Raw genomic sequence first — 27,036 nt, forward strand, 5'->3', positions numbered from 1 at the left:
CTGCTTTATTGTATGCTTCATAACAGCTCTTTTGTGATTTTTTTAAAATAAATTATTTATAAATAATTTAGGAGAAAGAAACTTACTAGGTTTTTATATTTTAATATAATCGAAGAATTTAAAATATGCCTAATCTTGCTTCTCAGTAAACTTCAGTCCTTTGATTTGTAGGCCTGAGATTGGAGGGGAAAGTTTTTTTAAGACTGGAAAATGAAGGCGCACTTCTCTGCTAGTAATCGTGGTCAGAGAACCTTCAAGACATGCTGGGTGTGTCTCAGAGTCTCTGTCCGTTATCACAGTCTTGAATGTTAGGAAGAAAATGATTTGCAGAGACTAGTTTTGCTCCTGGAGTAACAACCAGTGTGCTGGGTGCTAGAAGTGTGTCGTGTGGGAGACCGAGACGTCGGTCAGCCGACTGTCAGAGCAGCTCATCTGTCTTCATCACATTTATGTTGGGGTTAGAAGAATTCAGGATGTGGGTCTATCCAGCTATCTGTATATTTCGCCTGAAAAATGGTGAGAAGCAAGCATTTCTTATGTTAAGCCGTCTAGTTGCTGTGCGGCTGTGGTCTTTTCCTTTGGGACAGTGACATAAAGTAGATTTGTCTGTTTTTCCTAGGCTAGTAGATCTGGGTTTTCTCAAGTGATAAATTTGAAAACTACCTTGAAATACATTTTTTTTGAACAAACAACTATGTGGCAACATTCGAGACCATTTTAAGGCCCTCCCATCACCACCACCTCAATTTCCTGTGGTCTCGCCATCCTAATAATACTTCCATTTTTGCATTTTACTTTCATCCTTTGTCTAGCTAGATCTCACATATTTGCATTGAGAGGATGCACACCATTTTTCCTGTCATTTTTAATTGTTGAAGCAATTTTCCATGTTTCTACTGTCTTCATCATTACCCTTTCAAATGACCACATAATATTCTATCCTCTTTGATGCATCTGTAGTCTTTTAACCATTTCTCTCTCCACCATTTAGATGGTTTCTCATGTTGCTGTGAACATTCTGGCATATGTGTCCTCCTCTCTCTTTCACTCACTGCCTTGGTCTGAATTCTCAGAGGAGGCTCGCTGCCCCCACTGGTGCCTCACTTAGCTGTTGTAAGGGTCAGAGTGGGCGGGTGTATGGGAAAATACGTCAACAGTTATCAAAGTATTTTTGTAGAAAAACAGCTTAGACCTAAGTGTGAATGTGCTGTATGAAAGCAGAGAGGGCATACATTTGAATCCAAACTGTGTGCGCATGTGAGTCTCATCTGCTGTCTCATAATCAACTGGGGGTGCGTGCGTGTGTGTGTGCGTGTGGTGACTAGCATGAAAATGGATGTTGAAGAGGAACACACTTGCCATATTGCTAAGTGGCTTTGAGTTCACGTGGAAGGCTCAGGAGACAATTAAGAGAAAAGAGCACTCAGTTAAGGGTAATTTGTTGTGTTCTCTTTTCTAGATCAATGTCCGGGTCACCACCATGGATGCGGAGCTGGAATTCGCCATCCAGCCAAACACGACGGGAAAACAGCTGTTTGATCAGGTTGCTGTCTGTGAACTCAAGGGAGAGAATTCCCATTCAGAAAATTGTTTTTGTAACGTTCAAATAATTGGGTTTGCTAAGCACGTTCCTTGGTTTGCTGCTGGCTTCTCTGTGTGGAGCAGACCCTTTTCCCCTCCTACCCGGGGATTCACACTGCTGTAAACACTCCAGGGCTGGTCCCTGTCCACAGCCCTCTGAGAGGAAGTTCAGGGGGTGCTGTGACATCTTCCTCAGCACAGTGCCACACCCAGAAGCTCCGGCTGCCCTCTCTTCCACCCTGGGTCTTCATGGTCCCCCTGGCTGTTTTCTTGCCAATAGCCGGCTGGTCTGCAGGCCAGGGTGCCTTGGGTCAGACTGCCTGAGGGCCCGACTGGAACTGAGCAGGCCACAGTTTCCAGCATCAGCCCCTCCCGGGCTCTTCCGCCCGCTGCAGCATCCATGACCTCACTCAAGTGGCCGCAGACACTCTTCCCTTGAGCCAGGTGACATGGAGCACATCCACAGTCCAGTGTGTTTCTTCTTGAAACCTGAGGGTGAACGCAGAGCATTTTAGTAAGAACAACGAGCCACCATGAAGGCTGTGGTAACTCCCACAGAACAGCTCCGAGCCTTCAAGAGAGTGAGATCCACTTTTCAGGGCTGAGTAAAGTCTGCTCTGGGGCCGAGGATCCAGGAGGGCAGCTGGACCGGATCTGAGTTTACAAGTCGCTTGAACCGTTGCCTGCCTTCCTGCGGGGCCCCCTGGTAGCATTCTGCATCCTGGCACGAAATTCAGAAATGGGAGTGGGTGCTGATTGGGAAAGCTGGGATGTAGAATTTTAGCAAATCCAGAAGCTATGGGTGACCCCCCCAGTGCTTGATCAGATCTCCCTCTCATCCCGGGAAGTGAGCACCTAGTAGGTTAGTTCCCCCGGGCGCTGGGCTTGAGCAGCCCCACAAGCCCACACTGGTGAGAGGCGCATGGACGCCGGGTGGAGGTGCTAATTCAGGGGCAGGTGGAGGTGCTAATTCAGGGGCAGGTGCGAACGACTCCTCAGGGCTCCCTGGCTCTTCCTCACCCAATAAGGATAAAGACATTTCCTGCTCTGGCTGGGGCTGGACTTAGGGTAAACATCGAAAGGTTTCTCCTCAAAGACAGTCCTAAAGTAAGTGAAGTGGAGCCAGCTGAGTGCCATGTGGCACAGTGCTTGGCACACGGACCGGGCAGGAGGCACAGGTGCAAGTGTTAGCTCTGCCTGTGGCCAGCATGGCCCTCAGTCACACCAGAGTCCTTGTCTGTCAATGATGCTGGGCTGTCCTCAGGCAAATTTGTTAAAGCAGAGATAGCCGCTCTCGTTAGGGTCCTTACAAAGTTCTGATGTGTCAGTCAGTTAGCTTCCCTTACCTGCATCTTCCAGGTTCTCTGTGACTAGATTCTAGTCCAGGGCTCTGACTCGGCGGAGGGCATTGCAGAGCCCAGGCGCCACGGTGAGGCGGGTGTCCTGATGGGGCCGAGTGGCAAGAAAGGGGTCCCTGAGGCATGACTATGGGGGTGACTCTGGGTGCCCTTTGTTTCCGGCCTCAAAGAGTATTTTCCAGCTATTGCTTGAGATCGAGTGGACAAACCACTGCCTTTTCCTTTCCCAAAACCTGCCATTGAAAACTCTGCTGAGGCAGAAATAAAGGAATAGACCCCACACACGTTCAGATCCCACTCCCGTGCCGTGTATCAGCTTTGGGTTAAGCTAAGGACATTGTCGGGAGTAGTGAGGGGCGTTTCTCTAGGAGTGTTGGCTTGCCCTTGTTGGGAGGATTTACCAGTTGGTTTTTAGAATGGACTGGAGAAGGAAGGCTAATGTTCGATTCTGTCATGTTTTGGAGAAGCCGTAGGGGCGGAGGAGGTAGGACTTCGAAACGTTGAGGACAGTCATCCTGGAAATAGATGGAAGATTCGCATGTAAAGCCACGAGGCAGATGAGGCCACCCAGGGACAGGCTTTCACCGAGAGAGCAAGGGTCCTGGCTTAGATCCACGGCGTGGTTCCAGGGTCTGTGATCTGTCAAGGGTGCTGGCCGCACTGTAGCAGATGGAGAAGAGGAGTCTGAGCTGTGGCCCTGAAAATCCCTGAGGGTCTGACGGGGATGGGGAAGGGACGTCAAGTGTACAAGAAATCATTTCAAACTGGTTAGACCCAGATCCAGGCAGCGTGGATGAGGCAGAGAGACTAGACTGGAGAGACAGTGATTGCTGATGTTGTGGGGTTTTCTTCTGCAACCTTGAAACACCCCAAAGAGGCAGGCAAGGCAGGGTTTATGTGCAAGTGATGAGATAGAGGTTTGTGAGATCAGGTATAAAAACCTGGTCCTCAAATTTAGCCTTCTCTGCACTTAGCTACCATAAAAACAAGACACGGGGTTCCCCAAAAGACTTGGGAGTAAAGCACTGTGTAAAAGTAAAAATGTCTTTCATGTCACCCATGGTGAAGGGTTTTGGTTATAGTCCACCCCCCCCCCCCCGCCTTTTTTGGGGTGAGTGGAGGGAGCAGGTGAACAGATTAGTCCTTGGCCTGTAATAAACAGACTCCTCGAGGTCTATCCAGCATCTGGTCCCCACCGACGAGGAAATAGGCCCAGAGCAGGAGTTTGTTTGGAATTTCAGATTTTATTTTAAGCAAGTACTCCAGTTCCCTCATTTGTCATTTCTAGTCTGTTGAGTCCTCTTTCTCTTTAAATATGATGGAAGCCATGTATTCAAAGAATGGTAACCTTTTTTAAAGAAGTTTAACATATATCGTGGGATTTAAAACTATATAGCAAAGCACCAGGACCCAGTTGATGATGTTTGACAAGTGTCCACAGCGAGATGCATTTCTGTCTCCAAGACACAGGCATAACCAGCTGTGGGCTCTCCCTGTAATGGACCACTGGAGACTTTTTTTCCAGTACTGTGGGAATTTTAGAATATGAAATCCTCACAATGACCTAGGGTTGAAGTCTACAGTACTGTATCAGAATTTCAAATTTCTGGAGGTTGGAGGAACACAAGTCGACCCTTGGCATGTGTGAGGCCTAGCACCCCGCTCCTCTCCCTTCCCTGGAAGTTTGCCATCACCTGCCTCCTGCCTTTCCGGGGACTGCCGTGTCTCTGTTCCTAGTCAAACAGAGTCCTGGGCCAGCCGGCTGAGACGCCAAGACACCAGGACAGGCAGCCAGGAGACGCCCGGGTGTCCCTTGGCTTCACATTGGTAACCTTCCACCCCTTTCCATGCAGACACACCTGACAGGTGACTGCACACCTGTGACACACACTTTCACCGGTATACCTGGGGAATGCCCGATTCTTGCGTGCTCTCTACAACTCACCTGGTTGTCTTGACTCAGGAAAGCAGAATGGGGGACCAAGGAGCAGGAATGAAGTTTTATCAGATCTTAAGATTTTAGAAGATTTAGAGCTAACCCTGAATCTGCTCAAGTTTATATTAAAAGTAAATCATTCATGGCTTTGGGGTAAGAGCCTCTGTTGGGAACAAGTTCCCTGAGACAGTGTGGGTGAGGCATGGCCGGTGTGGCCGAGCAGCTGGCGCCTGGCTCCCTTGGCAAGTCGGCTGAACCACATGACCGTGGCTGCTTCCAGAGCAGCTGCCCCTCCGAGTTTCTGGGGCCGCTCCAGCCCTCCCCTCTCTCTGTCTTTCTCACAGGTGGTTAAGACTATCGGCCTTCGGGAAGTGTGGTACTTTGGCCTCCAGTATGTGGATAATAAAGGATTTCCTACCTGGTTGAAACTTGATAAAAAGGTAAGTTAGAGTTAACTATTTACAGGCTATTAATTGGGTGTTGGTCTGCTCCGTTGACGTTGAAACTGGAGCACCTCACTCTGTCTTTTGTTTTTTGTTCCTTTTTATTTGTGTAAGAGTTTTTATACACGAAAAGGTTGCAGGTTTCCAGTAAAGGGGGATATTGGTTGGAAATCAGATCCTGGCATTTCTCCTTACTGCTCACTCATTGGAGCATATGATGATTAATTGCTTAGCTTTTGGTTGACCTTAGGTATTTTTTTTTTCAATGAGATTGTTAATCTCATAAACCATGAATCATCCACTGTTTGGTAAGAACCTGTTATTGCTTTGTTTGAACCTGTGATAGATTATCTTCCAACTCCAAAGACTGGATAATTCCATTAACAGTTATAAAGAAAAGCAGTAAGCTCTGCGTTTTCTGCAAACAATTTGAAAATGTCCATTTTCCTAAATCCCTGCTTTCCTCTTATGTTACTCTTAACAAGTCAGGATGGTAGTTGGGGATGTGAAAGGGGGGGAACATGAGGAATCATTAAAATTATGATCTGTGGTCGAGGGCTGGACTGGCCACGTGGACAGGTGCTGGGTTCACAGGTCATTAGGGCAGATTGTCCCCAAATTCGAGTTCTCTGGAATTGCCAGCATCATCCTCGAAAACCAGAGCTTGTGGGCTTGGTGGCCAGTAACTGGCTGTTGCCAGACTTCAGCTGAGTGTGGGAGGGTAATAGGACTTTGGCCTTTTTTTATCTCACACGCTAAAAAGGTGACTTTCAGAATAAACATTCTCTTCTGAAAACGGACCCTTTGAGTGAGTGGTTAGAAACCTGTTTGGGAAGGCAGGTCTTCGTCTTCCGAACTTGTCATGAGAGTTTGGCTTCTGTTGTCCAGGTGTCCGCCCAGGAGGTCAGAAAGGAGAATCCGCTCCAATTCAAGTTCAGGGCCAAGTTCTACCCCGAGGATGTGTCCGAGGAGCTCATCCAGGACATCACGCAGAAGCTTTTCTTCCTGCAAGTGAAGGACGGCATTCTCAGCGATGAGATTTACTGCCCCCCTGAGACCGCCGTGCTCCTCGGCTCCTACGCTGTGCAGGCCAAGTTTGGAGACTATAACAAAGAAACGCACAAGTCTGGGTACCTAGGCTCTGAGCGGCTGATCCCCCAAAGGTGAGCAGGAGGCGGCCAGGCCTGGGTGAGGGCAGTGGTTGGCATCCTCGAAAGGCGCAGGTGGTGTGTCAGAAGAAGCGGTCAGAAGCACAAGGACTTTGGCAAAGGGCAGTGCTCCCTGAGCTGGGGCTCTGGTCCTTTCCTAATCTGTGTGTTTGCATCACGTGCTCCAGCCTTCGCCCAGCACACCGTCTCCCCTACGTGGTCCACCTGAACAGGGTCTGTGACGAAGAAACATGGCAGGGAGGGGACCGTTCCTCCTCACGGGAACCGAAGAGCCCCTGTCCTATAACATAATCAAAGCACTTAGCTCTCCCTGGTTGTAATCATTTGGCCTCTGTTAAATCTGTTTTTATTCCCTAATGGTCACATAAATTGCCGCCTTTGGAAGAAGAGACCTCTTAAAGTAAAATACCTTTTTAAAGTTTTTTCCAGCAGGCCTGGGTTTGTCCCAGTCCTGACTCTAAATCTTCCAGATTGTTAATTATCATAAATAGAAAACTCGGGGGCCGGCCCGGTGGCACAGCGGATAAGTTCACACGTTCTGCTTCTCAGCGGCCCGGGGTTCGCTGGTTCAGATCCCAGGTGGGGACATGGCACTGCTTGGCAAGCCATGTTGTGGTAGGCGTCCCACATATAAAGCAGAGGAAGATGGGCATGGATGTCAGCTCAGGGCCAGTCTTCCTCAGCAAAAAGAGGAGGACTGGCAGCAGATGTTAGCTCAGGGCTAGTCTTCCCAAAGATAGATAGATAAATAAATAAATAAATAAATAGAAAACCCGCACATTAGGAAGTAGAAACAAATGCTCTTCTTTGTGGTGATTTTATTTGAAAGAAAAGTCCCGGTTTGTGTGAGGATGGGCAGTGGCCTGTTGCTCACCTCTCATGGTCCTTTGGGGTGACAGTCCTGTGCCATCTTCCTTTCCACTCCAGAGTCATGGACCAGCACAAGCTGACCCGGGACCAGTGGGAGGACCGAATCCAGGTGTGGCACGCGGAGCACCGCGGGATGCTCAAGTGAGTGCTGGGCTGGCCGCTCCAGCCCGTTCTCTTGTCTTCTTTGTAAGTGACCCCAGTTAGGGTCCTCAGGGTGGTCAGCTTCAGGAGCCGCTGGACCAGGCTCCCGTCCCAGCGTCTGGTGGAGCAGTGCACAGAGCTGCAAGTGAGGTTTTTTTCCTTAAACAAAGCCAGGTGTTCTTGCCTGGGGCAAGAAGCAGTTTCATTTACGCCTTCAGGCCCTAAAGCCTGCTCTCTGTCTCAGAGAAGCTGGTTTGTTCATTGTCTGGAAGGTGGTTGCCTTCAAAAGTGTGTAAATGGAAAGAAATTGATCCCAAGTGAGAAACACTTGCTCAGTAGCACAAGCGAGGCATGAAGGAGGGACATGCTGTGACAGGTGGCTGTTACGTGGAAGACATTGCCAGATTCTCTGCTGTCCTAGGATCCTCCTCTCGGGCGTCGGCAGCGATCCTGTGCACTGCCTCAGCCTCAGAAGTGCGTTTGCACTGGGGCCTCAGAGACGCTGTCTTCGTTTCCTGGCTGACCCCAGCGTCTTCTCTGGAGGGAAATAACTCAAGCCTAAGCGCTGACATGGTGCAGGGAACTGTGGGAGTCCCTGAAGCACCGTGTGGGCAAGAGAAAGGAAGCTTGTGCCTCATAATAAAATTTAAAAGGAAACTCTTCTGCATCCAGAGAAACCAGTGTGAGTCAGTTCAGTTCTTTCCGAGTGTGTAGAATGTGTCAGAGGTCAGCCCGGGGCCCACTCAGGGCTCAGGCGTGGATGGCCAGCAGAGGGACAGCACGTAGCTGTGTGCCCGTCCTGTGTGATCTGCCTTACGTTCAAGATTCTGGCAGTGGTCCTGGTCAGAATGTAGCGTGCTAATGATGATGCCAATCTTTATTCCCTCAACCAGAGATAATGCTATGCTGGAGTATCTGAAGATTGCCCAGGACCTGGAAATGTATGGAATCAACTATTTTGAGATAAAAAATAAGAAAGGAACAGACCTTTGGCTTGGAGTCGATGCCCTTGGACTGAATATTTATGAGAAAGATGATAAGTGAGTTGAACTTTATTATTTTCAGTGGGTAGGGTCTCAGGTCTGGAAACAGTGGAGAAAATGGCAATTATGCATGTGGGTTACTGCTGAAGTATTTTTCTAGCAACTTACTGGCCCTGTGTGTGAATCTTCAAGGGCTTTTCGACTGTGACGTGGCCATCTTGGAGAGTTTTCAGAGGTGTGCGTTAGTTCTGTCCTGTCACTGTAGCCCGTTCGTTAGCACGTGTCGCCTGTGCTGAGGGGCCCAGCTGGGTGACCGAGAGGGTCTCTGACCTCACAGACTCTGGAGCCTGTGAAAAGAGGGCAGAAGGGGAGCTGCAGGAAGGCATCCCCCTCACCTTCCACTGAGGCCCCCGCCAGCCGCCTCTGGGCACCAGCACACCCGTAGCTGCCACCCAGGCAGCCTGGCAGTGCTGGGCGGCTCGAGGTCAGTGCTAATCCAACCAAGAATATTTACAGTGCTGTCAGAGACCTTAGGATTCTGTAAACAATAGCCCTTACGTACAGACAGTTTAGCAAAATCCTCTGAACCTGCGGGAGATCTCCAGCTGCCGCACATTCCGTAGTGTGTCGGGTGTGGTCTGCAATGCAGAGGCGCGATCAAGCCGGCCGGGCTCCCCACTCCCACTGGCTTCCTTTGCCCATCCCCCTGGTGACAAACACTGCATCTTTCTGCCAAGGATCTAGATACACAGAAAAAAATCATTCTAAAATTCAGCGAAGGAAAAAAAAATTTTAGATATAAAAATAAGAAAATAAAATTCAGTGAGGGCATGTTTTCCACAGTTCTACCCCGTTTCTGCGAGCGACAACTCCTCCCACATTTCCTGCTTGCACCTCACCCATCTTACCTGTTCTCAGATGTTAATGCTTTCAGCACCCACATCCAGATTCCCCAGAAACCCCCTCTCTGGCATTCACGAGGGGCGTGGCATTGCTTTTGACAAATGGTATCACATAAAGCGTCTGTCTATAATCCGAGCCATGTGTACTCTTGCCAGAAACCAGTACAGATACGTTTCCTGTGGGCGGGGCAGGGACGCGGCTCAGACATCCCCAGCCCTCTGCTTCGTGCCTGAATAGGATGGAGTCACGCTTGGTTAGGAGCCCCCGAGGAGGGGTCCCTCTCTCCCAGAAGGCATGCTGCTAGTCGGGGATGACTCTGGTTACACAAATGACGATGCACGCATGAGAATCACAGGAACTCTTCCGAGAACCTAGAAGTGAATTACTGAGGACTCTTGGTTTGCTCCTTCCGCAAGTGTGCTAGATCCAGTGTTGCAGAGAACCGTGAACAGTGTGGGGAGGAAGGGGGACTCGGGAGGCCCCTGGGCTGGGGGATGGTGGCTGGCTGGCCCAGCCGTGCCGAGGGGCAGCCCACGAAGTGAGAGGACACAGCGGCCTCATGGGAATGGGTGTGGGGACCTGCCTCTGTCTTTGAGCTCATTTCTTGAATGACCAGATTTTGTAATGTAGCCACAGCCAGGCTGTCCAAACAGGTTTTTCGAGCTGCAGATACAGCCGTAGGCAGGAACTCACCCCTGTCGGCTTGTACCTACCCCCAGTCCATGTAAATGTTCGGGTTTTTCCAAGTAAGAGTTTGAGCTTCGTGGCTCCTTCAGTCCTGTTTCTGCTCTCCTTCTCCTGTCCCCAATTTAGCAGTGAAACTGACAATCCTCTCAAAGGGGTCTTCTCCCCAAAAAGGGGGGCACTTCTTGCCTCTCTTCTTCCCGTTCCTGAAGCACCCCTCTTTTCAATGATAAAAAAACACTTACCCTAACATTACATCTGTCAGTAGGCCGAAGTTCTTCTCCTTTTAAACAAATATTGATAACCTGGTGACCAGGATAAGCCAGCGACCGTGGCTCGAGTCTGAAGGATGCTGTGACAACTCTTGTCACCTGTTGATGTACTGCCCTCAGCTGTGGCCCTGACAGTGGAGTCTTGGATGTTCTTGGAGCCTTGTTCAAGTGAGAGAGCGGCTATACAGTATTGAGTATGTAAGTCAAGTGGTCAGAGGCTTAGCACACCCTGCAAATAAACAAATACCTCTTTATTTTACCAAAATATTTATCCTTTGGAGTATTAAATGTGCTCCAAATGGGAAGTGTCTCTTAAGGGCCCTTTTTCATTTTGTACGTGACCATTAAGTGGGAGCATCTAGGACTGAAAGCATTTCTTTTCTGTTGCTTTCTGTAAACCCTTAGCTCCAAAGGGGAGGGGAGTAGAGAAAGGGAGGAAATGGCAGACCCCCTCTCTGAAAGGCATTTTCAGCTTGGGAACAGAGAAAGTTCAGATTAGCGGTGTTATAATTCCCCTGGCATCCGCAGACCAAAGCAATACAGAAATGAGAGGAACCTGATCCTGTTCCCGAGCTCTTTGGTCCTTTGAAAGCAGGTTTCCCCTCCGTGCCATCCCTCCAGGGCTCGCCTCTCGTAGGTGCTTCTGTGGGAGGAGTTTCTGATGCAGCTCCTGCCAGGCAACTCCACGCACCCTCTTAGGGACAGAGAGGACGCTGGAAAGAGACGAGTTGGAGGCCAAAACAAGAGCCAAGTGTCCTTCCCCTTAAATCCCTCACGGTTGTAAATCAGATGTTCTCTGACTTACGGTTCCATTTTATTCACTTGTAGAAAGGATGTTTCGAGCATATTACAGTCAACCAGCCATCTAAATAAATTATTTCCAGTTTCTGAAATTTTGGTCGGTCTTCCATCTTTGTGCCCTGTTGTCAGTGGCTTCGCTGGATGAGAGAGGAGAGCAAAAAGCACTTCTACTAATGGGTGTGAGTTTTGTTTTACAAGATATGCTGGGATCGCATGTGTCAGACCATCCTCTCTTCTCTGGTCTTTGGAACCCTAACTGGAATGTGGAACAGGCAGAATTTTCCGAATGACCTGGTCTCTTCCAGAAGTTTGCTGTGGCAGGGACTCCAGCCGAGAGGCGAGTTTGGCCTGTGACATGTTCGGGCATGTTAGAGGGGCCGAGGAGAAGCCGGGGAGCCTTTTCAGAATGGCTCAGCAGTGGGTGGTTGAGAAGGCAAGTGTGGGGAGAGTCCCCTGTGGGCCTGCCCCGCAGAGAGGCCGGAGTGCCCCCTGGACAGGCCCCTCCTCCCCTGTAGGGAGGGCAGAGCCCGATCAGCCAATGAGTGTTTTGTTCCATTGTAGAAGTAGGCAGAGCTTTTCCAGCCGAGTTATCACTGCCCATCACTGCCTGGGGTGATGACTCAGCTCTTCTTCCTGTCTGTGTGGCACATGGTGATCTCCAGCCCATCCGCCAGCCCAGACCTTTTCTAAACTTTTTTAATGAAAAATTCCGAACAAACTGCAAAATGGAAAGCATTTTGCAGTGAACGCCCGTGTGCCTACAGCCAAGGTTCTGCCATGAGCGTTTCACTCCTTTGTCGCGTCTCTCCCCGTGCACACCTCATGGGACCCTCTGGCCCTCTCTTTTTCAGACACATCGCAAAGTAATTTGCAGGCATCTGTATACTTTCCCCAAAACACGTATTATTTACTAGAGCTCAGTCTGTTTTGTTTTGTTTTGCTTTTGATGTAAAATTTAAATATAATGAAATGCACAATTCTTAAGTGTTCAGTTGCTGAGTTTAGACAAACACCTATGCCTGGAAATCCAAGCTCCTATCAAGATGTAGAACGTCATCATCACCCTCAGTGGCATATTTTGAATTAGAATTTTGTTTTGTCTTGTTTTGTTTTGTTTTGCTGAGCAAAATTTGCCCCAAGCTAACATTTGCTGCCAATCTTCCTCTTGTTCTCTGTGGGCCACCACCACAGCATGGCTGCTGACAGACAAGTGGTGTGGGTCCACGCCCGGGAACAAACTCAGGCCACCTAAGTGGAATGTACTCAACTTTAACCACCAGGCCACGGGAGCTGGCCCTGTGTTAAAATTTTTTAACCATTTGTTTTTTCATTTTGAAATCATTTCAGACTTTTAAAAGCTTCCAAAAATAGTAAATAGAAGAATTCCCATATGCCCTTCACCCAGCTTCCCCAAATGCTAACATCATCCATAACCATAGTCCAATTATTAGGAAGTTAACGTTGATATGATACTCTTGACAATCTCTAGACCGTATTCCCATTTTAATCAGTTGTCCCACTAATGTCCTGTTTCTGGCCCAGGGTCCTGCCTGAAATCACACCTCCATGCATTTGTCATGCTTCTCCAGTTTCCTTCTGTCTGGGACAGTTCCTCAGGCTGTCTTTGTCATGACTTTCGAGGAGTCCTGGCCATTGACTCTTTGGAAGTCCCTCACCTTGGATCTGTGTGATGTTTTCTCTTGATAAAATTCGAGTTTTGCACTTTCGGCAAGAATCCCTCAGAAGTGCTATGGCACCGTCCAAGGCCTCTCGTGCAGGGACACATGGTGTCAGAATCTCTTGTTACGGATGGTGTTAACTCCAATCTCTGGGCAAGGTGGTGTTGCCCGGCTTCACCTCTGCAAAGTTACTATCCTTCCCTTTGTAATTGATAAGAGTTTTTCAGGGAAACACTCTGAAACCTTGTGAATTTCTTATTTCTTAGCATCCTTCCATCTATTAATTCTAGCATCCATTGATACATCTTGCATGAAACTGTTATTGTTGTGGTATTTGAGAAATGGTGATTTTTTTTTTTAAAGTCATTCCTTTTACATGTCTTAATTGGAATTCTACTGTAAGGAGCCAATTTCTCTCCTCCATTTATTTGTTCAGTTATTTAGATTAATGTGGACTCATGGATCTTTGTTTTATTCTCTGGGATATAATTTATTACTATTATTATTTTGTTGCTCAAAAATAATAATAAATAATAAAATTGTTAGAGATTTGCCTTTAGGAGCCCTTTCAAGTTGGTTCCTGTGCCCTTTTGATACATGGTCCCATTGTTTTCTGAGGACTTCTTTCCTTTTGGTACCTGAAGACGTTCCAGGATCGTCTTGGACTTACCCTGCTCCCACCCTGGAGGCAGCTATTTCTCCAAAGAGATCTGGTCCCTGTTATTTGGGAATCACACATTTTTTTTAAATGTCTGGCCTAAGCAAGGACAGGCTTAGGATATAAATCCTTGAGAAATTTTCCCTGTGGAGCCTTCTCTGTTCATGTCCTATATGTGAACCCTTAAAAAGAAAAAGAGAAAGAAATCCTTGTAGATTTTAACTTTCTAGCTACGGTCAAGAATTAAAGGGGGTGGTTTAACCGGGAAGTGAGTCAGAAATGTTGATGATTAGTCCTCATCTTTTGACCCTGCAGTCGTACTCATAAATGGCTGTGAATTGTTAGATAAGATTTCAGGGTCTTAAAAAGACAAACTTCTCAGACATGCCAGAGAGCAGAGGGCTGTGTGACACAGTGCCCAACTCTTGAAAGAAAGATGCCTGTCCAGCCTAAAGGTCCAAGTTTTCCAGGATCAGAGCTGTCAGCCAGTAGGCAGAGAATAGAACCTTGCCTCTGGAGTTTGGGAGTCGGAAATCTGGCCCGCAGTGTTGGCCATATGGCTGAGAGTTGACCACGGTCACTTGGTTCTTTGCTCCTCTGTTGCTCCCAGCATATTGCCCTTGTGTTTTGGAGGAAAGTACTCTGAAACAATGAATGCCTACCCAGTGTCACTCTTAACAGCCTCCCTGGTAAGGACGTAGGTTGATATCGGTGGCCGGACCAGCTGATATCCTGAGCTCCTTTCTACTGCTCAGAGACCTGTACACAAAATTACCTCTTTAAAAATTCTGTAACCCACATATGAAGATAAAATAACACAACGAACTCCCTGCATGTTCAAGTGCTGTAAGCATGTTGGCCAGAGGTGTTACAGTGGTCATTGACGATCCTATAGGACAGAGCTGTTAAAAAGGATGTACACCAAAAAGATTTGACACTCATCATCACAGGCCAGTGCCCTGATGTCGTTCCCCCATGTGTGCCATGACCACTGTCCCAGGAGAGCCATCTGTTGGGCCTCTCTTGGCCTTCAGAGGCTACCCTCACTGCCTTGGCCTGGCCTATGGTGTCATAGCAAGGCCTACATTGCCCGTCCGTTTTTATTTAGACATGTTGCTAGGCAATAGAGTCCTCCCAACCCTGCTATTTTCTAAATTGAAAGTTTTTATGGCTTGCGGGAAAGGACTATTTTTGATGGCAGTATCTTTGAATGGTGGTTTGAGAATCTGTCGTCAACTTCTAGAATGGTATCCGTGGTAAAATGCATTGAAAGAACAGGGTGGAGGAGATGAAGGAACAGAGCGACATGAGGTAAATAGAAAATGTGGTCTTGAAAATCCTATGAACTTTCCGGGGAATGCTAATTAAAAAGCCAGCGTTGCAGCAGTGGTAGACTAGCGGTGATTAAGAAGGAGAATATTGGGGGCTTCGCTAAGGGCGTGTTGTCAGAGTGCTGTCTTAGAAGGTGGGGGGAATGACATGGGAAGGTGTCTGGCCAGCCAGGAGAACGAGCGTCACTAAGGTGAGAACCTGAAGGACAGAATCCATCCCCAGCCCTTTGCCGTTTCCACAGTGCGCAGCCGCTCTGAGTGTAGCCTGTCCAGAAAACATAAGATGCGATCTTTGCCCTCAGAAAGCTCACCTGCCTCGTTCTCAAAGAGCTAAATAGTAGTACAATAATTTAAGTAACACGAAGAGAATCATTTTGTAGCAGAAGAGACTGCAGGTTGAGGGGGAAAGACTGTTGAAGGAGGGAGAGTGAGCTGGCCTGTCCCAGGCAGGTCCTGGGATGGGGAGGGAGGAAGCCCCAGGCAAGGCGCGGCAGGTGAAACCTGTGTGGAAAGGATGGGTTGAACCAGGAAGCTGGGGCTGGATTAGAAGGCTCTTGGGTGCTAAGTTAAGGACTGTGGGTTTCTGGTAGAAACTGGGAGGAGGTGTTGGCATTTTTGAAGAGTGGAATGGATGGACTGAAAGGGACATTACTCACACAAGCAGAGGGGCACGCGAGAGTTAGGGGTGGGGTGGTATTGTGGGAGTGGATTGCAAAAAATGGCTGTGGGAGATTTCAAACAATGGATGAAAGGATGTGCCTGGTTAGGAATCAACGTTGACCTCAAAACAGATTGGTCGTTACCAGAGGAGAAGAGCCCGGGGAAGGGCAAGAGGGGTGAAGGGCACGGTGTACAGTGTGACAGATGGCAAGTAGACTTTTGGTGGTGAACACAGTGTAGTCTGTGCAGAAGTCGAAATATAATGATGTACACCTGAATTTTATATAATGTCATAAACCCATGTGACTTCAATTAAAAAATTAATAGTAAGTATATATCCATTATGGAAATCACTCTAAAAAAGTTGACCTCAAGGTTAGAAGCCAGGGTGACTGGACGCAGTGAGTTGCCCAAAACCGAGAAAGACTAATAGTAGTAAATGGGAACGTATCGGGGTTTCCTGGAGCATGAACCTTGCAGCCACCTGACTGAGCTTAGGGCAGGTAGGAACTGTTTGCTAATGACATACATTTTATATTATGCTTCCTATGCTAGCTTTACACTTTTTAAAATGGAACTAAGAAAAAAGGAATAGATTTGCAAACCTCTTTTAGCCAATCCAGGCACACATCTAACCATGCCACTTCTTCTTTTAACCTCAGGTTGACCCCAAAGATTGGCTTCCCGTGGAGTGAAATCAGGAACATCTCTTTCAATGACAAAAAATTTGTCATTAAGCCCATCGACAAGAAGGCGCCTGTAAGTTCATGTGGATGCTACACAGGGGTCGCTGTTTCTTCTTCACAGCCGAATGCATTTTCAGGAGAACAAATCTCTCTGTCGGTGTGACAGGGCGCTGGGGATACTCGGAATTACCTGTGTGGTAGGGGGAAGGAATTGCCAGTAGGTTACACTGAGGGTCAGGACCCCCGGGCCATGCGACTGACCATAGCGGTGGGAGATTATGGTGGAGCCCAGGCGTTCATCAAAAGATAGCTGGCTCTGTCACCTAAGTTTTCAAATGGGTCTTCAATCCTTATGAAGAAAAGGGCAGTTCTGAGTCATCGATTTTTGCCAAATGATAAGCATTTCACCAGATGTTCCATTTCTGGGCTTGTGAAATGTCCGTCATGCTCATGTGGGAAACCAGCCTGCCCCCAGGTGGGGTACCAGGAGTGTGGGGGCTCATGGCAGCATCTCCCTGGTACCCGGCTGGAGTACGGACAATGTCTGCTACAGTCCTCAAGGGCCAGAATTTGACTTTCAGAGTCTTCCTTGCAACTTAGCAATGTTAGGAGACGTCAGACCTACATCCAGAGCATTGCAGGTCCCCCCCCAGTTCATCTGCACCTCACCTGCTCCTCCTGGACAGACATACGCCTCTGCTTTTCTCTGACTGCCCCCGGCCTTCCCAAGTGATCTTTGCGCAGGCACCTTCACATTGGTGCTGATGTGGGAGACGTCCCCTCACAAAGACGACTGGTGGGCAGTCATCCTGGGAGGCTTAGCTAGAAACTCGTCTTCATATCCTGGAATTTGAAGAATATAGGTTGTTCGCTCATAGCTGCCAAGACTGGTGCATTACGGAAATTCTTTTTGGTTTTCCTATTTATTCTGCTAACATTTAAACTTTCAGCTATTGTTTGCCCAGAAAATTTAAGACATATACTGTAGTGTGGTAGAATGTTTGAGCAGTGTGTTTTCTAATGAGAAATCTGGTTCTTTAAAAAAAAATGCCACTTGAGAAAATTCTCTTCTCCCCCTTGGAGCCTGTTCTGAATTTTGCCAAAATTATAGGTTGGGAAGGACTCTGTGTCCCCTGTACTTTTCGTTCCTTAGTTACAGTGTTGGGCTTCGAGAGGCAAACATGGGCTGTGGTCCAGGCCTCGGTGCCGGGAGCCCTCTTGGGCTTGGGCACCGCTGGGCAGTGGTTAACCCACGGGGAACAGCGTGTGGCGTTATTGTGCAGCTGCTGCTCCCCACGTATGGCTTCGTCTCGCCTAAGTGGAAACCAGAGGTCTTGACTCTGTGAAAGTATTTTCTTCTTCACTGAAAACATTTCCTGCTGTTGCAGCCTCTCGACTCCTGCTTCATGGTAGTTGCACAGTCATTTCCAATTAAACTCGCATTTAATACAACTCACCAGGCAAGTAGCCCCGTGGGGGGCCGAGACAAGCTGTCTCCCCTGTGAGCAGAGGGCCTTTTGTTCCTTCGGCCTCCGGGAAGAGGCAGGAGCCTCTCAGGCGCCTCCCTCTCCAACCGCTTTTGAGATGTTGAAGAAATGAAAACTTGCCTTTGACTTTGACCAGCTCAGTGCTCAGCTCCTTCGTTCCCGTTCTCAGCTCCTTGACAACTTTAAAGCTTGCTTTTCCACCTCCTTTTCCCCTCCTGTATTCTTAGGGTCTTGGATTTATTTCCTGGAACTTTCCTTGTGCCCAGTTTCAGTTTTCAGGACGTCCGTTCTCTGCCAGAGTTTAGAAAGCCTGCCTTTGCTCTCGTCCGTGTTGTGGTGTCGCATTAGGAGGCGTGGGCTGGGGACTTGCATTTGGAAATCTTTAAATAAATATTAGTTTTTGGTTTTTATTTTTAACTTGGAGTCAGAAACTGGCCTCCTTCAAAGGCAGCCTGAGGGATTTCCTCGGCCTCCCCGAGAAGAGGGGGACGTGCTGGATGCTCCCACTGGCTCCGGGCGATGGGACCCCAGGAGGGGACGGTGCCTGCCGTTCCTGTCCTTGACGTTTTCCTGAAGGGGGATTGGTGCTAATCAGAGTTTCTTTGCAAATACTCAGGAGCCACAGTCAAGATCTATTTGGGTAGTTTGCCTGTGCACATAACACACTGTGGTTTTCTCTTGTGTAATAAGAGATAGGTGGGTAATAAAAATACCTGTTTCTCCCAGCCCCACAGACACCTCCCCTGGGAAACCCAATGACTTAATAACAAGTGTGTGAAACCCCAAGGAGAGCCCCACCCAGGAAGTCCTCGGGCTCTCGGGCTTGGCATTACTCTCTCCCCAGCATTTCTGGAACAGATGAGAAGATCGAGAAGCTACGTAGATCTCTCTCGGGCATGTTGAGCTCACCCAGCACGTTCCTTTAGGTTCCAGAAGTCGCTGTGGAACAGGTGGCTCTGTGACTTTGTTTCAGCCACCCTTTCCCTGTTCTGATGGTCGGAATCTGGATGCTAAGGGTCCCGTGGTTGAGAAGAGAAAGGAAAAACGGAAGAAGCAGCAGACGGGCATTTTAAGATCACTTTTAGCAGGAGTTTCTAAGGCACATTCCCCCTTCTGTCACCTGCATTCATCACAGCGGTAGCAGGGAGCCAGGAAACAAGATCGTTTGCCCTCTGTGTCCCAAACTTCTCAGTCTCTAGTCATAAAGTTGTTGGATGCTGCGAGTCTGTTCTCCTTTCTGGGTATCTCCGCTAGCGGTCTTGTAAGGCAGCCAGCGGTCCGAGTGAGCATTTGTGTGCCAGCCAGCTTTTATTGTGCCGGAAGCTATTCTAAGTCCTTAGAAACATTATCTGATTTAATCCTCATAACAGTCCCATTAGATTTCTCTCATCCCGTCGTATAGTTGAAGACCCCAAGACTGAAGTGATGAAGTCACTGGCTCAAGGTCACAGGGCTCGAATCTGGCAGCACTGTGTAAACGTCAGTCACCTGGCAGGTGTGGATCAAGCACCAGTAGATACTGGTTTGGTTCATGAACGGACATGGCCCTGTTCTCAAAGCAGCCGATCATCTAGTCAGAGAGAGAGACCCAAACATGTCAGCAAAGTGCCAGCGTCTCCATTGAGTGCGGCGGGCACAGAGAAAGGGCTGGGTAGTCACAGGAGGAGGAGAGGTCACAAGAAGATGGGAGATGGTGCCTTAACGTCCTCTTGTAGGCGTGCCAGTGTCCTTGGATATAGGGGAAGGGACGTATTCCAAGTAGGAGGGGCTGTTGGAGGAGATGCTCACAGGAATGAAAGAGCTCAGTGGGGGTGAACAAGGTGGGGGTCAGGGCCAGAGCTGGAGGGCTTCACATGTGCCAGGCCAGGGCACTTGTACCTTGTCCTGGAGTGAACAGGTGGTGTGGAAGGTCCGGCAGTAACCGGATCCACGTGCTGGGAGCAGTGTGAGAGGTGGAGGCCCAGGCAGAGGAGGCAGGAAGTTCAATAGGAGAGGTTGTGGTGGCCCAGGCAAGAATCGGGGACAGTGGGGGTGGGGCTGGCGAGGACAGAGAAAGGATGGTAACCTGAAGGCCAGGCTGGCTGGGACTCGGGGGTCCTGGTTCCCAAGAGCCTAAGTCCCTCGCCTTGGAGAAGCTTTACATCCAGCCGTGGGGTTGCAGTTTGCATGTACACAGGCACACATGTGCACAACCACACGCGTGCCGACCCCACACCCTCCCTCTGCTTGTCCCAGAGAATCCGCGTCCATGGCACCGAGGACTTGCGTGTCTGGCATCTTGTTGTCCTTTGGGGTCAGCAGCTTTACCTTGAAGCCCCTTTCTGGCCCCCTACTCTTTGCTCCGCTTGTCCTTTTATTTTTTTTTTATTTTTATTCATTTATTTTTTTTTTAAGATTTTGTTTTTTTCCTTTATTTCCCCAAAGCCCCCCGGTACATAGTTGTATATTCTTCATTGTGGGTCCTTCTAGTTGTGGCATGTGGGACGCTGCCTCAGTGTGGTCTGATGAGCAGTGCCATGTCCGCGCCCAGGATTCGAACCAACGAAACACTGGGCCGCCCGCAGCGGAGCGCGCGAACTTAACCACTCGGCCACGGGGCCAGCCCCACCGCTTGTCCTTTTAGAAAAGATGTCTAGAACATTGTGAAGCCGGGTTTGGAGGAAGAAGGCCAGACCAGGGCGTCCGCAAGTCACAGTCCCGTGTTCTGTCCCGCAGGACTTCGTGTTCTACGCGCCCCGCCTGCGCATCAACAAGCGGATCCTGCAGCTGTGCATGGGCAACCACGAGCTGTACATGCGCCGCAGGAAGCCCGACACCATCGAGGTGCAGCAGATGAAGGCGCAGGCCCGGGAGGAGAAGCACCAGAAGCAGCTGGAGCGGTGAGCGCGTGGGCACGTTCTCCCCGGCTCACGTCCCAGGCCAGCCCTCCCGCGGGACGCGGGGCCCGTCAGGTGGCCTCGGAGCGCCTGAGCTGTTCCCCGTAGGAAGAGCCAGTGGAATGTAACCTAGTAAATGCATGAGGGTCTTCAGAAGCCATGGCAGCTGCCTTGCTGTGGCCTGGGCAGTGGCAGAACCTGGGACAAGGAGGTGGGGTCAGGGCTGTCACCTCCTTAGTCCAGAGCATCCAGAGGACAGGCCTGTGGCCCTTCGTTCTGCCTGCAGATACAGGCCCGAGGCCTGGACTAGGTGCTGGGGACTCAAGGTGACCCGGACGCAGCTGCCAGGGCTGGTGACATGCTGGCCTCTGGGCTGGTGGCGGCCAGGGCGTCTTGCTCGGTTGACTGACTGTTGAAGCGTGTTGACACCACGCTTGCCTGCCAGAGTCTAAACATTCCTGCGCCGCTTCTACCCCCCAAACAGGCAGCAACTGGAAACTGAGAAGAAAAGGAGAGAAACCGTGGAGAGAGAGAAAGAGCAGATGTTGCGGGAGAAGGAGGAGCTGATGCTCAGGCTGCAGGACTACGAAGAGAAGACCAAGAAGGCGGAGAAAGGTGGGTCTGCGCTCTCCTCGGGCAGACGTCGGTCTGTGGAGGGACAGACAGACGGTCAGACACACACACAACCAGGAAGGAAATCTAAGAATGTGCATCTCAGTGTAACACATCACCCGAAACAGAGACTTGTAGAGAGAGAGGATAGCACCGGTTATGTGGATTATGAAATAGTTCTGTACTTTATTAACACCTGTGCTAGTTCTGTGCTGAATGCTTCACATTCGTTATCTTTTTAAATTTTCCCTCAGTCCTATGAGAGAGGTACTGAGTTATCCCCATTTCCCTGATGAGGACATTAAGGTTTAGTAGGTGGAATAATTTGCCCAAGGTCACATCTAGTGAGTGCCCGGGGCGTGCTCCGTTGCCCCCACCTTACAAACTAGAAGGTGGGGCGAATAGCGCAGTTTCTGAGTGTCCCAGGAGAGCAGTCCCAGGGTGTGCGAGCCGGGCCCAGGCTGGCTATTTCACAGCTCTGTACAGCAGTCTAACCATCGTGAGGACGTGTCATCGAAACAGTAGGGATGCACAGTAGACTGCTTTCCTTTTGGTGTCATTGGAAGAAGAGGCCCGTCAGCCCCTAACTGGCTCCAGGCTTTGCAGCTTTTGGTCTGAGTCCTGTCTGTGATCCCATCCGATCCACCTGGCTGGGGGTTTCGGGCAGGACTCGAGGTCCCCGAGCCTGCGAGCAGCCCTGGTTCTGTGCTCCCTTCAGAGCTCTCGGACCAGATTCAGAGGGCCCTGCAGCTGGAGGAAGAGCGCAAGCGGGCACAAGAGGAGGCCGAGCGGCTGGAGGCCGACCGTGTGGCCGCGCTGCGCGCCAAGGAGGAGCTGGAGAGGCAGGCAGTGGACCAGATGAAGAGCCAGGAGCAGCTGGTAGGAGTCCCCGAGTTTCACGATGCTGAATTATGGAGTGGCTGCCTCTGGGCATCGAAAAAGTGACACCTGCCTCCTCCTAATTTGGATCTGGGGCTGTAAAATGATCCACTTGAGGGTGTAAAGTGGCTGGTGGGGAGGTGGACGTGGCAGTCGGGGCGAGGCGCGCTCTGGCAGACACGGCGGGCGGCGATGGATACTGCTGGCCAGAGAGGAGGGAGGGATGTGGCCGTGTTACGAGGGAGGCCGCTCACTGAAACAGGTGACGTTCATTCACAAGTGGACCCTGTTGAAAGGATCCCAGAAATAACTGTGGCTTTGCGCTCCTTCGCCAGGCTGCGGAGCTCGCCGAGTACACCGCCAAGATCGCCCTCCTGGAAGAGGCGAGGAGGCGCAAAGAGAGCGAGGTGGAGGAGTGGCAGCACAGGGTGAGGCCGCGGCTGAGTCCTCGTGCGTGGGCCCTTCCCTGGTGGGCGGGGGCGGGCCTGGGCCAGGCTGGCAGGTCGCATCGAAAGCCTCGGGGACGTTTTGCAATCCTCTGCCGACACCAGTTGTACTTAAGCAGAAATCCCCATGGGAATGGGCTTGCCCTTGTGCGCCAGCAATACGTTGTTGGATTAGTGGGAACAAAGAGCCCCTTGTTCATACCCACCCAGCCAGCCCTGGCCACCCCGGACTGTTCATACCCACCCAGCCAGCCCTGGCCACCCCGGACTGTTCATACCCACCCAGCCAGCCCTGGCCACCCCGGACTGTTCAGCCCCATCAGGAACCAGCTGTAAATCGGATTATGTGGGTGCCCCCAGCAACGTGTGGCTGTGCCTGAAGCAAGCCGTCATGTCCCTTCTGACTCCTGGCAGACGCCACATGGCACCGAGGAAAGATCTGGAACATGGAGAGCTCTAGGCTGGCACAAGGGTCTGGGCTCTGCCACTCAATTTGCCGTGTAACCAGGGCAGGTGGTCTCACCTCTCTGAGCCCCAGTTGCCTTGTTGCAGATTGGGAGTAATACCCAACTTGTAAGGTTGCTCAGAGAGGTTCATCTGTGAGCCTTGACACCCAGCAGGAGAGCGTGGTCCCTGAGGCACTCGGGGTGTAGTTCAGAGTACAGACCTCGGCCCAGCTGTGGGCGGCTCTCCCCACCCTGGCCTGTCCTTTTCCATGCTTCCCCATCTGCACTGACCCCTTTTGGAGACACCTGGTGCCTCCCCTTCATTATCTTCACTTCCATCCCCGCCCCCAGCCTGAGTTGCATGCGAAAACTTCAGTCTTCTTAGGGTTTTGGAGAAAGTACCCATTATAAGGTATTAAGTGATAAAACTGGTTACAAAACAGGTGCAAACTAAGCTCATCTGCAGGGTCAGGGTGGCGATGAGGTGGGCAGGATTGCGTGTGTCCTCCTGAGAAGTTGCCGGAAGGATTAGGGGTGACGGCTAAGAAAGTGCTGAGCACAGAGCCGGCAGGCGGCGAGGAGCTCGATGAGCAGCGGCCGCACGAGGAAGAATAGACTGCACACTGGCACGTTAGCTGTGCTCTCCAGCGGCTGGAGGGTTTCTGTTCCTTGAGTAAGGGTTGTTTTTCACAAGTCTGTGAGCGGACAGTAGAATTATAGACAGAAAAAAAGAAGTTACGGTACTTAGAAATGTCGAGCCCCTGGCCTCAGTTTCTCTGTTCGTGCTGTGGACACAACTGGTAACTACTCAGAGGGTCTGGAGCCAGACCCTGCACAGGGACACTTCTGATGGACTGTAGTCCATGTCCCCCTCCCTGCGGCTTCAGGCCACATGCATCAGCCACCAGGACAGGCGGGAGAGGGTGCAGAATCCTTATTCTCTCCGCAGGGAGAATGGGCCTCCTTCTGAAAGAGAAGGTGGTTCTTCAGAAAATGGCCCAAGCACGAGGCTCTGTGTGAGGAGTTCTCACCTGTCTTGATTTGCTTTCAAAGGCCAAAGAGGCGCAGGATGACCTGGTGAAGACCAAGGAGGAGCTGCACCTGGTGATGACTGCGCCCCCGCCCCCGCCGCCCCCTGTGTACGAGCCGGTGAGCTACCACGTCCGGGAGAACCCGCAGGAGGAGGGCACCGAGTACTTGGGCTACAGCGCTGAGCTCTCCAGCGAGGGCATCCTGGGCGACCGCAACGAGGAGAAGCGCATCACCGAGGCCGAGAAGAACGAGCGTGTGCAGCGGCAGCTGATGGTGAGGGCGTGCCGGGGGTCGAGGGTGGTGGGCACATCCCCTCCTTAGGTCTCTGGCTTCCTTGGCTTCTAGCCGGAGCGAGCGGGCTTTAGACAGGCACCGGCATGAGCCATCCCACCAGCACCCACTTTTCCTAGGGAGGGGAGGGGTCTGCGTCTCCCAGCCTCGCCAAAGGGTCGCTGTGACACTGGTGGAAGGGGTCACGTCTCACTGGTGCTTCTTAATGTTGCAGACTCTGACCAGTGAGCTGTCCCAGGCCAGAGACGAGAACAAGAGGACCCACAATGACATCATCCACAACGAGAACATGAGGCAGGGCCGAGACAAGTACAAGACGCTACGGCAGATCCGGCAGGGCAACACCAAGCAGAGGATCGACGAGTTCGAGGCCCTGTGAGGGCCCCGCCTGGACTGTGGGCAGCCGAGCCTCGCGCCGGGGCTCTGCGCAGGGTCACTGTCGGGCGCTAAAACGTGTCTTTGTAGCTCTCCAAATCTAGACCCCTCGTCGTATTCCAGTTCCTTTAAAAAGAGAGTAGTTATTTCCATGGGAACGTTCTGGGGCTGGGACCAGAGGAAGCTTCCCTGGGTTGTTTTTCCCAGTTGTATCATAGTGCCAAACAGGCCTGATTTTTATTAATATTGTTATTATTATTGGATCACTTCCTATTTTCTGCTCAGAGCAGGACTGATTGGATTAAGGAAAGATGCCTGTCAAGTGTGGATAACAAACTCCATGCCGGCATGTATGATACGAGATTCAGTATAATTAAAACCACATCGTGGCTTATATTCTGTGCCATACTTTTTTCTGGATTTGAAATTAGCTCCAATTGATTGATTTGTTCTTGATTTCTATGAAGGATCCATCTTTGTGTATTTATGTATTTTGAGGGGTGAAAATTATTTTGAAAACTGAGTCTGATGCTCTCTTAACATACATGTGCACACACACAATGATTTCCTTCTTCCTTCAGTGCAGTTGACAGAATCCTGGGACTGTCCAGGATAAACGATCCAGGAGGAGGACACTCTTGGATAAACTTCTCTTATTTTGTTTTTTTTGCCTAACAGTTAGAGGGCTATGTTGTTGGACTTATACATCTAATGAATGATCAGCTATAGAGCATAGTATTTATATGTAAGTGATAAAATGGGTTTGTAACTTTAGTTTAAAAAAGGGAAAGTTTCGTTCTGTATATTTTGTTACCTTTTACAGAATAATAAAAGAATTGCATATGAAAAACCATGTAACCACGGCACTTGATCTGGTGTGACGTGAGGGCAGGAACGAAGCTGATTAACTGGTAGAATCACCTCTGTAAAAATGCCTTTTTGTACTTTCCATGTTCTTTGTGCGTGTAATTGGCTATGCACATTCCAGTTTTCTATCAGAGCTTCTTGTTTGAAAAACACACACACACTATGTTGATAATTCAGACTCCAGCCATGAAGGGACTCTTGCGACCTGGGTATCGGCTCTTGTTTCCGCAAGAAGAACCTGTCCGGACCTATTTCCATTCGCTCCCACATCCTTGAAAAGCCGTTAAAATGTCAGTTCTCACACACCGCCGGTCCTGCTCATTCATATCCTTCCTTCTCGTGTTCTGTTTTGTCCTTTTCCTCTTTGGTCAGGTCGTCCTGTGCAGAGGAACCCTGTGCCGCAGACTTAAGAAATAAACGATGTGTAAGGCAAGATGCCCCACTGGATGTCTACGCGCATGTGTCTGGGCGGGAGGGAGGGCCCTTCTCGCCTCGACTGTCCGTGCAGCCCTGTCACCTGTCAGCGATGCTTTGTGGGGCCAGGTGGCCCTCCAGGACCTTAGCGCCTACCAGCCCGCAATGCCAGTCCTCACAGCACTCCACAGGGTTGGCTGACCTGCTTCTAGAAACAGTTTTCCACAGCAGAGTGGGAGGGATCAAATAGTCAGCCAGGCTCCTTTTTTCTCTCTGAAATGCACATACTGTGCAATGTAATTTTCACCATTTTATAAGCACTGGGAGACAAGTAACTTGAACGTTTATTGAAATCTGGCCATTTTCCACATCTCTCAAAGCACAGGTAACCAACCTGAGTCTTACTTATATAACATAATAATTGCTCTGTTTAACTTAACTATACACAGAGGGATAAAGAAGAACGTTTTAGCTACATGACAACTAGATGGACAGTGTTTACAGTGCAGAGGGCCTTTTCCAGCCGTGCGTCCACACCCAGTCCTTCAGCCCACCTTCAGGCACGCAGCCCTTGAAACACCCACTGCAAACTGGAACCTCCGCGTCAGTGCAGGATGAGTGTCATGTCTGTCCATAAATTGGGGCTGGAAAGAACTTTCTGCCATTGAAGCTTTGACTGTGAGCATGCGTCAGCACCGCCAGCTGGATCTTCCTCTGTGACGTGAGTGAAATGACAAATTAGCAACAGTGGGTCCCCACACCACTTTCCCATCCCTCTCCTGAGCTTTTTAAAAATGAGGACCGGCAAGAAAGGTATAAAGGAAGTTTTCACTTCAGCATAAGACCGTATTAAAATGTCATCCACTGGTGAGTAAGAGAGAGACCCTCACCCCCAAGAGAACACACTCAGGAATTTCTCCCAGGGCCTGTGAGGCCTCAAAAGCCTGAAGCTGTTCAGTTTCCTCCAGGAGAGAACGGGCTTGGTGGGTTGGTTTTTTGAGAAGGGAGTCGCCCGTCTTAATACATGACCGTGGCCGTGGACAGGTCGGGGTGTCTCTGACCAGGGGCCAGGTTTGTTCATGGGAAGGAGTTCCTTAGAGGAACGGGGTGTGCTTTGGACAGTGTTCCTTTTAAAACAAATTGTAATTTCATGGTG

General features: G+C 50.0%; 2 protein-coding genes across 14 annotated transcripts in view; one reads left to right on the plus strand and one right to left on the minus strand.

Moving 5' to 3' along the window:
• EZR (ezrin) overlaps window positions 1-25,899 on the plus strand; it is a 50,800-nt gene extending 24,901 nt beyond the window's left edge. For both annotated transcript variants that reach the window (XM_070602855.1, XM_070602854.1), the window contains exons 3-14: window positions 1,460-1,543; window positions 5,220-5,315; window positions 6,207-6,481; window positions 7,415-7,498; window positions 8,392-8,538; window positions 16,132-16,228; window positions 20,358-20,521; window positions 21,003-21,133; window positions 21,849-22,009; window positions 22,345-22,437; window positions 23,955-24,206; window positions 24,439-25,899. In XM_070602855.1, coding sequence (XP_070458956.1) covers window positions 1,460-1,543; window positions 5,220-5,315; window positions 6,207-6,481; window positions 7,415-7,498; window positions 8,392-8,538; window positions 16,132-16,228; window positions 20,358-20,521; window positions 21,003-21,133; window positions 21,849-22,009; window positions 22,345-22,437; window positions 23,955-24,206; window positions 24,439-24,603 — 1,749 coding nt within the window. In that variant the 3' untranslated portion in view covers window positions 24,604-25,899. The remainder of the gene's footprint in view (window positions 1-1,459; window positions 1,544-5,219; window positions 5,316-6,206; window positions 6,482-7,414; window positions 7,499-8,391; window positions 8,539-16,131; window positions 16,229-20,357; window positions 20,522-21,002; window positions 21,134-21,848; window positions 22,010-22,344; window positions 22,438-23,954; window positions 24,207-24,438) is intronic.
• SYTL3 (synaptotagmin like 3) overlaps window positions 25,241-27,036 on the minus strand; it is an 86,258-nt gene continuing 84,462 nt past the window's right edge. For 10 of the 12 annotated variants that reach the window (XM_008524936.2, XM_008524931.2, XM_008524938.2 and 7 more), the window contains one exon: window positions 26,207-26,594. In XM_008524936.2, the coding sequence (XP_008523158.1) occupies window positions 26,485-26,594 (110 nt within the window). In that variant the 3' untranslated portion in view covers window positions 26,207-26,484. Of the gene's footprint in view, window positions 26,595-27,036 lie in introns of all 12 variants that reach the window. The other 2 variants (XM_070602853.1, XM_070602851.1) reach the window with 1 other exon arrangement.

This window comes from Equus przewalskii, chromosome 32 (assembly GCF_037783145.1).
Source record: "Equus przewalskii isolate Varuska chromosome 32, EquPr2, whole genome shotgun sequence".
In the NCBI taxonomy this organism is placed as follows: domain Eukaryota; kingdom Metazoa; phylum Chordata; class Mammalia; order Perissodactyla; family Equidae; genus Equus; species Equus przewalskii.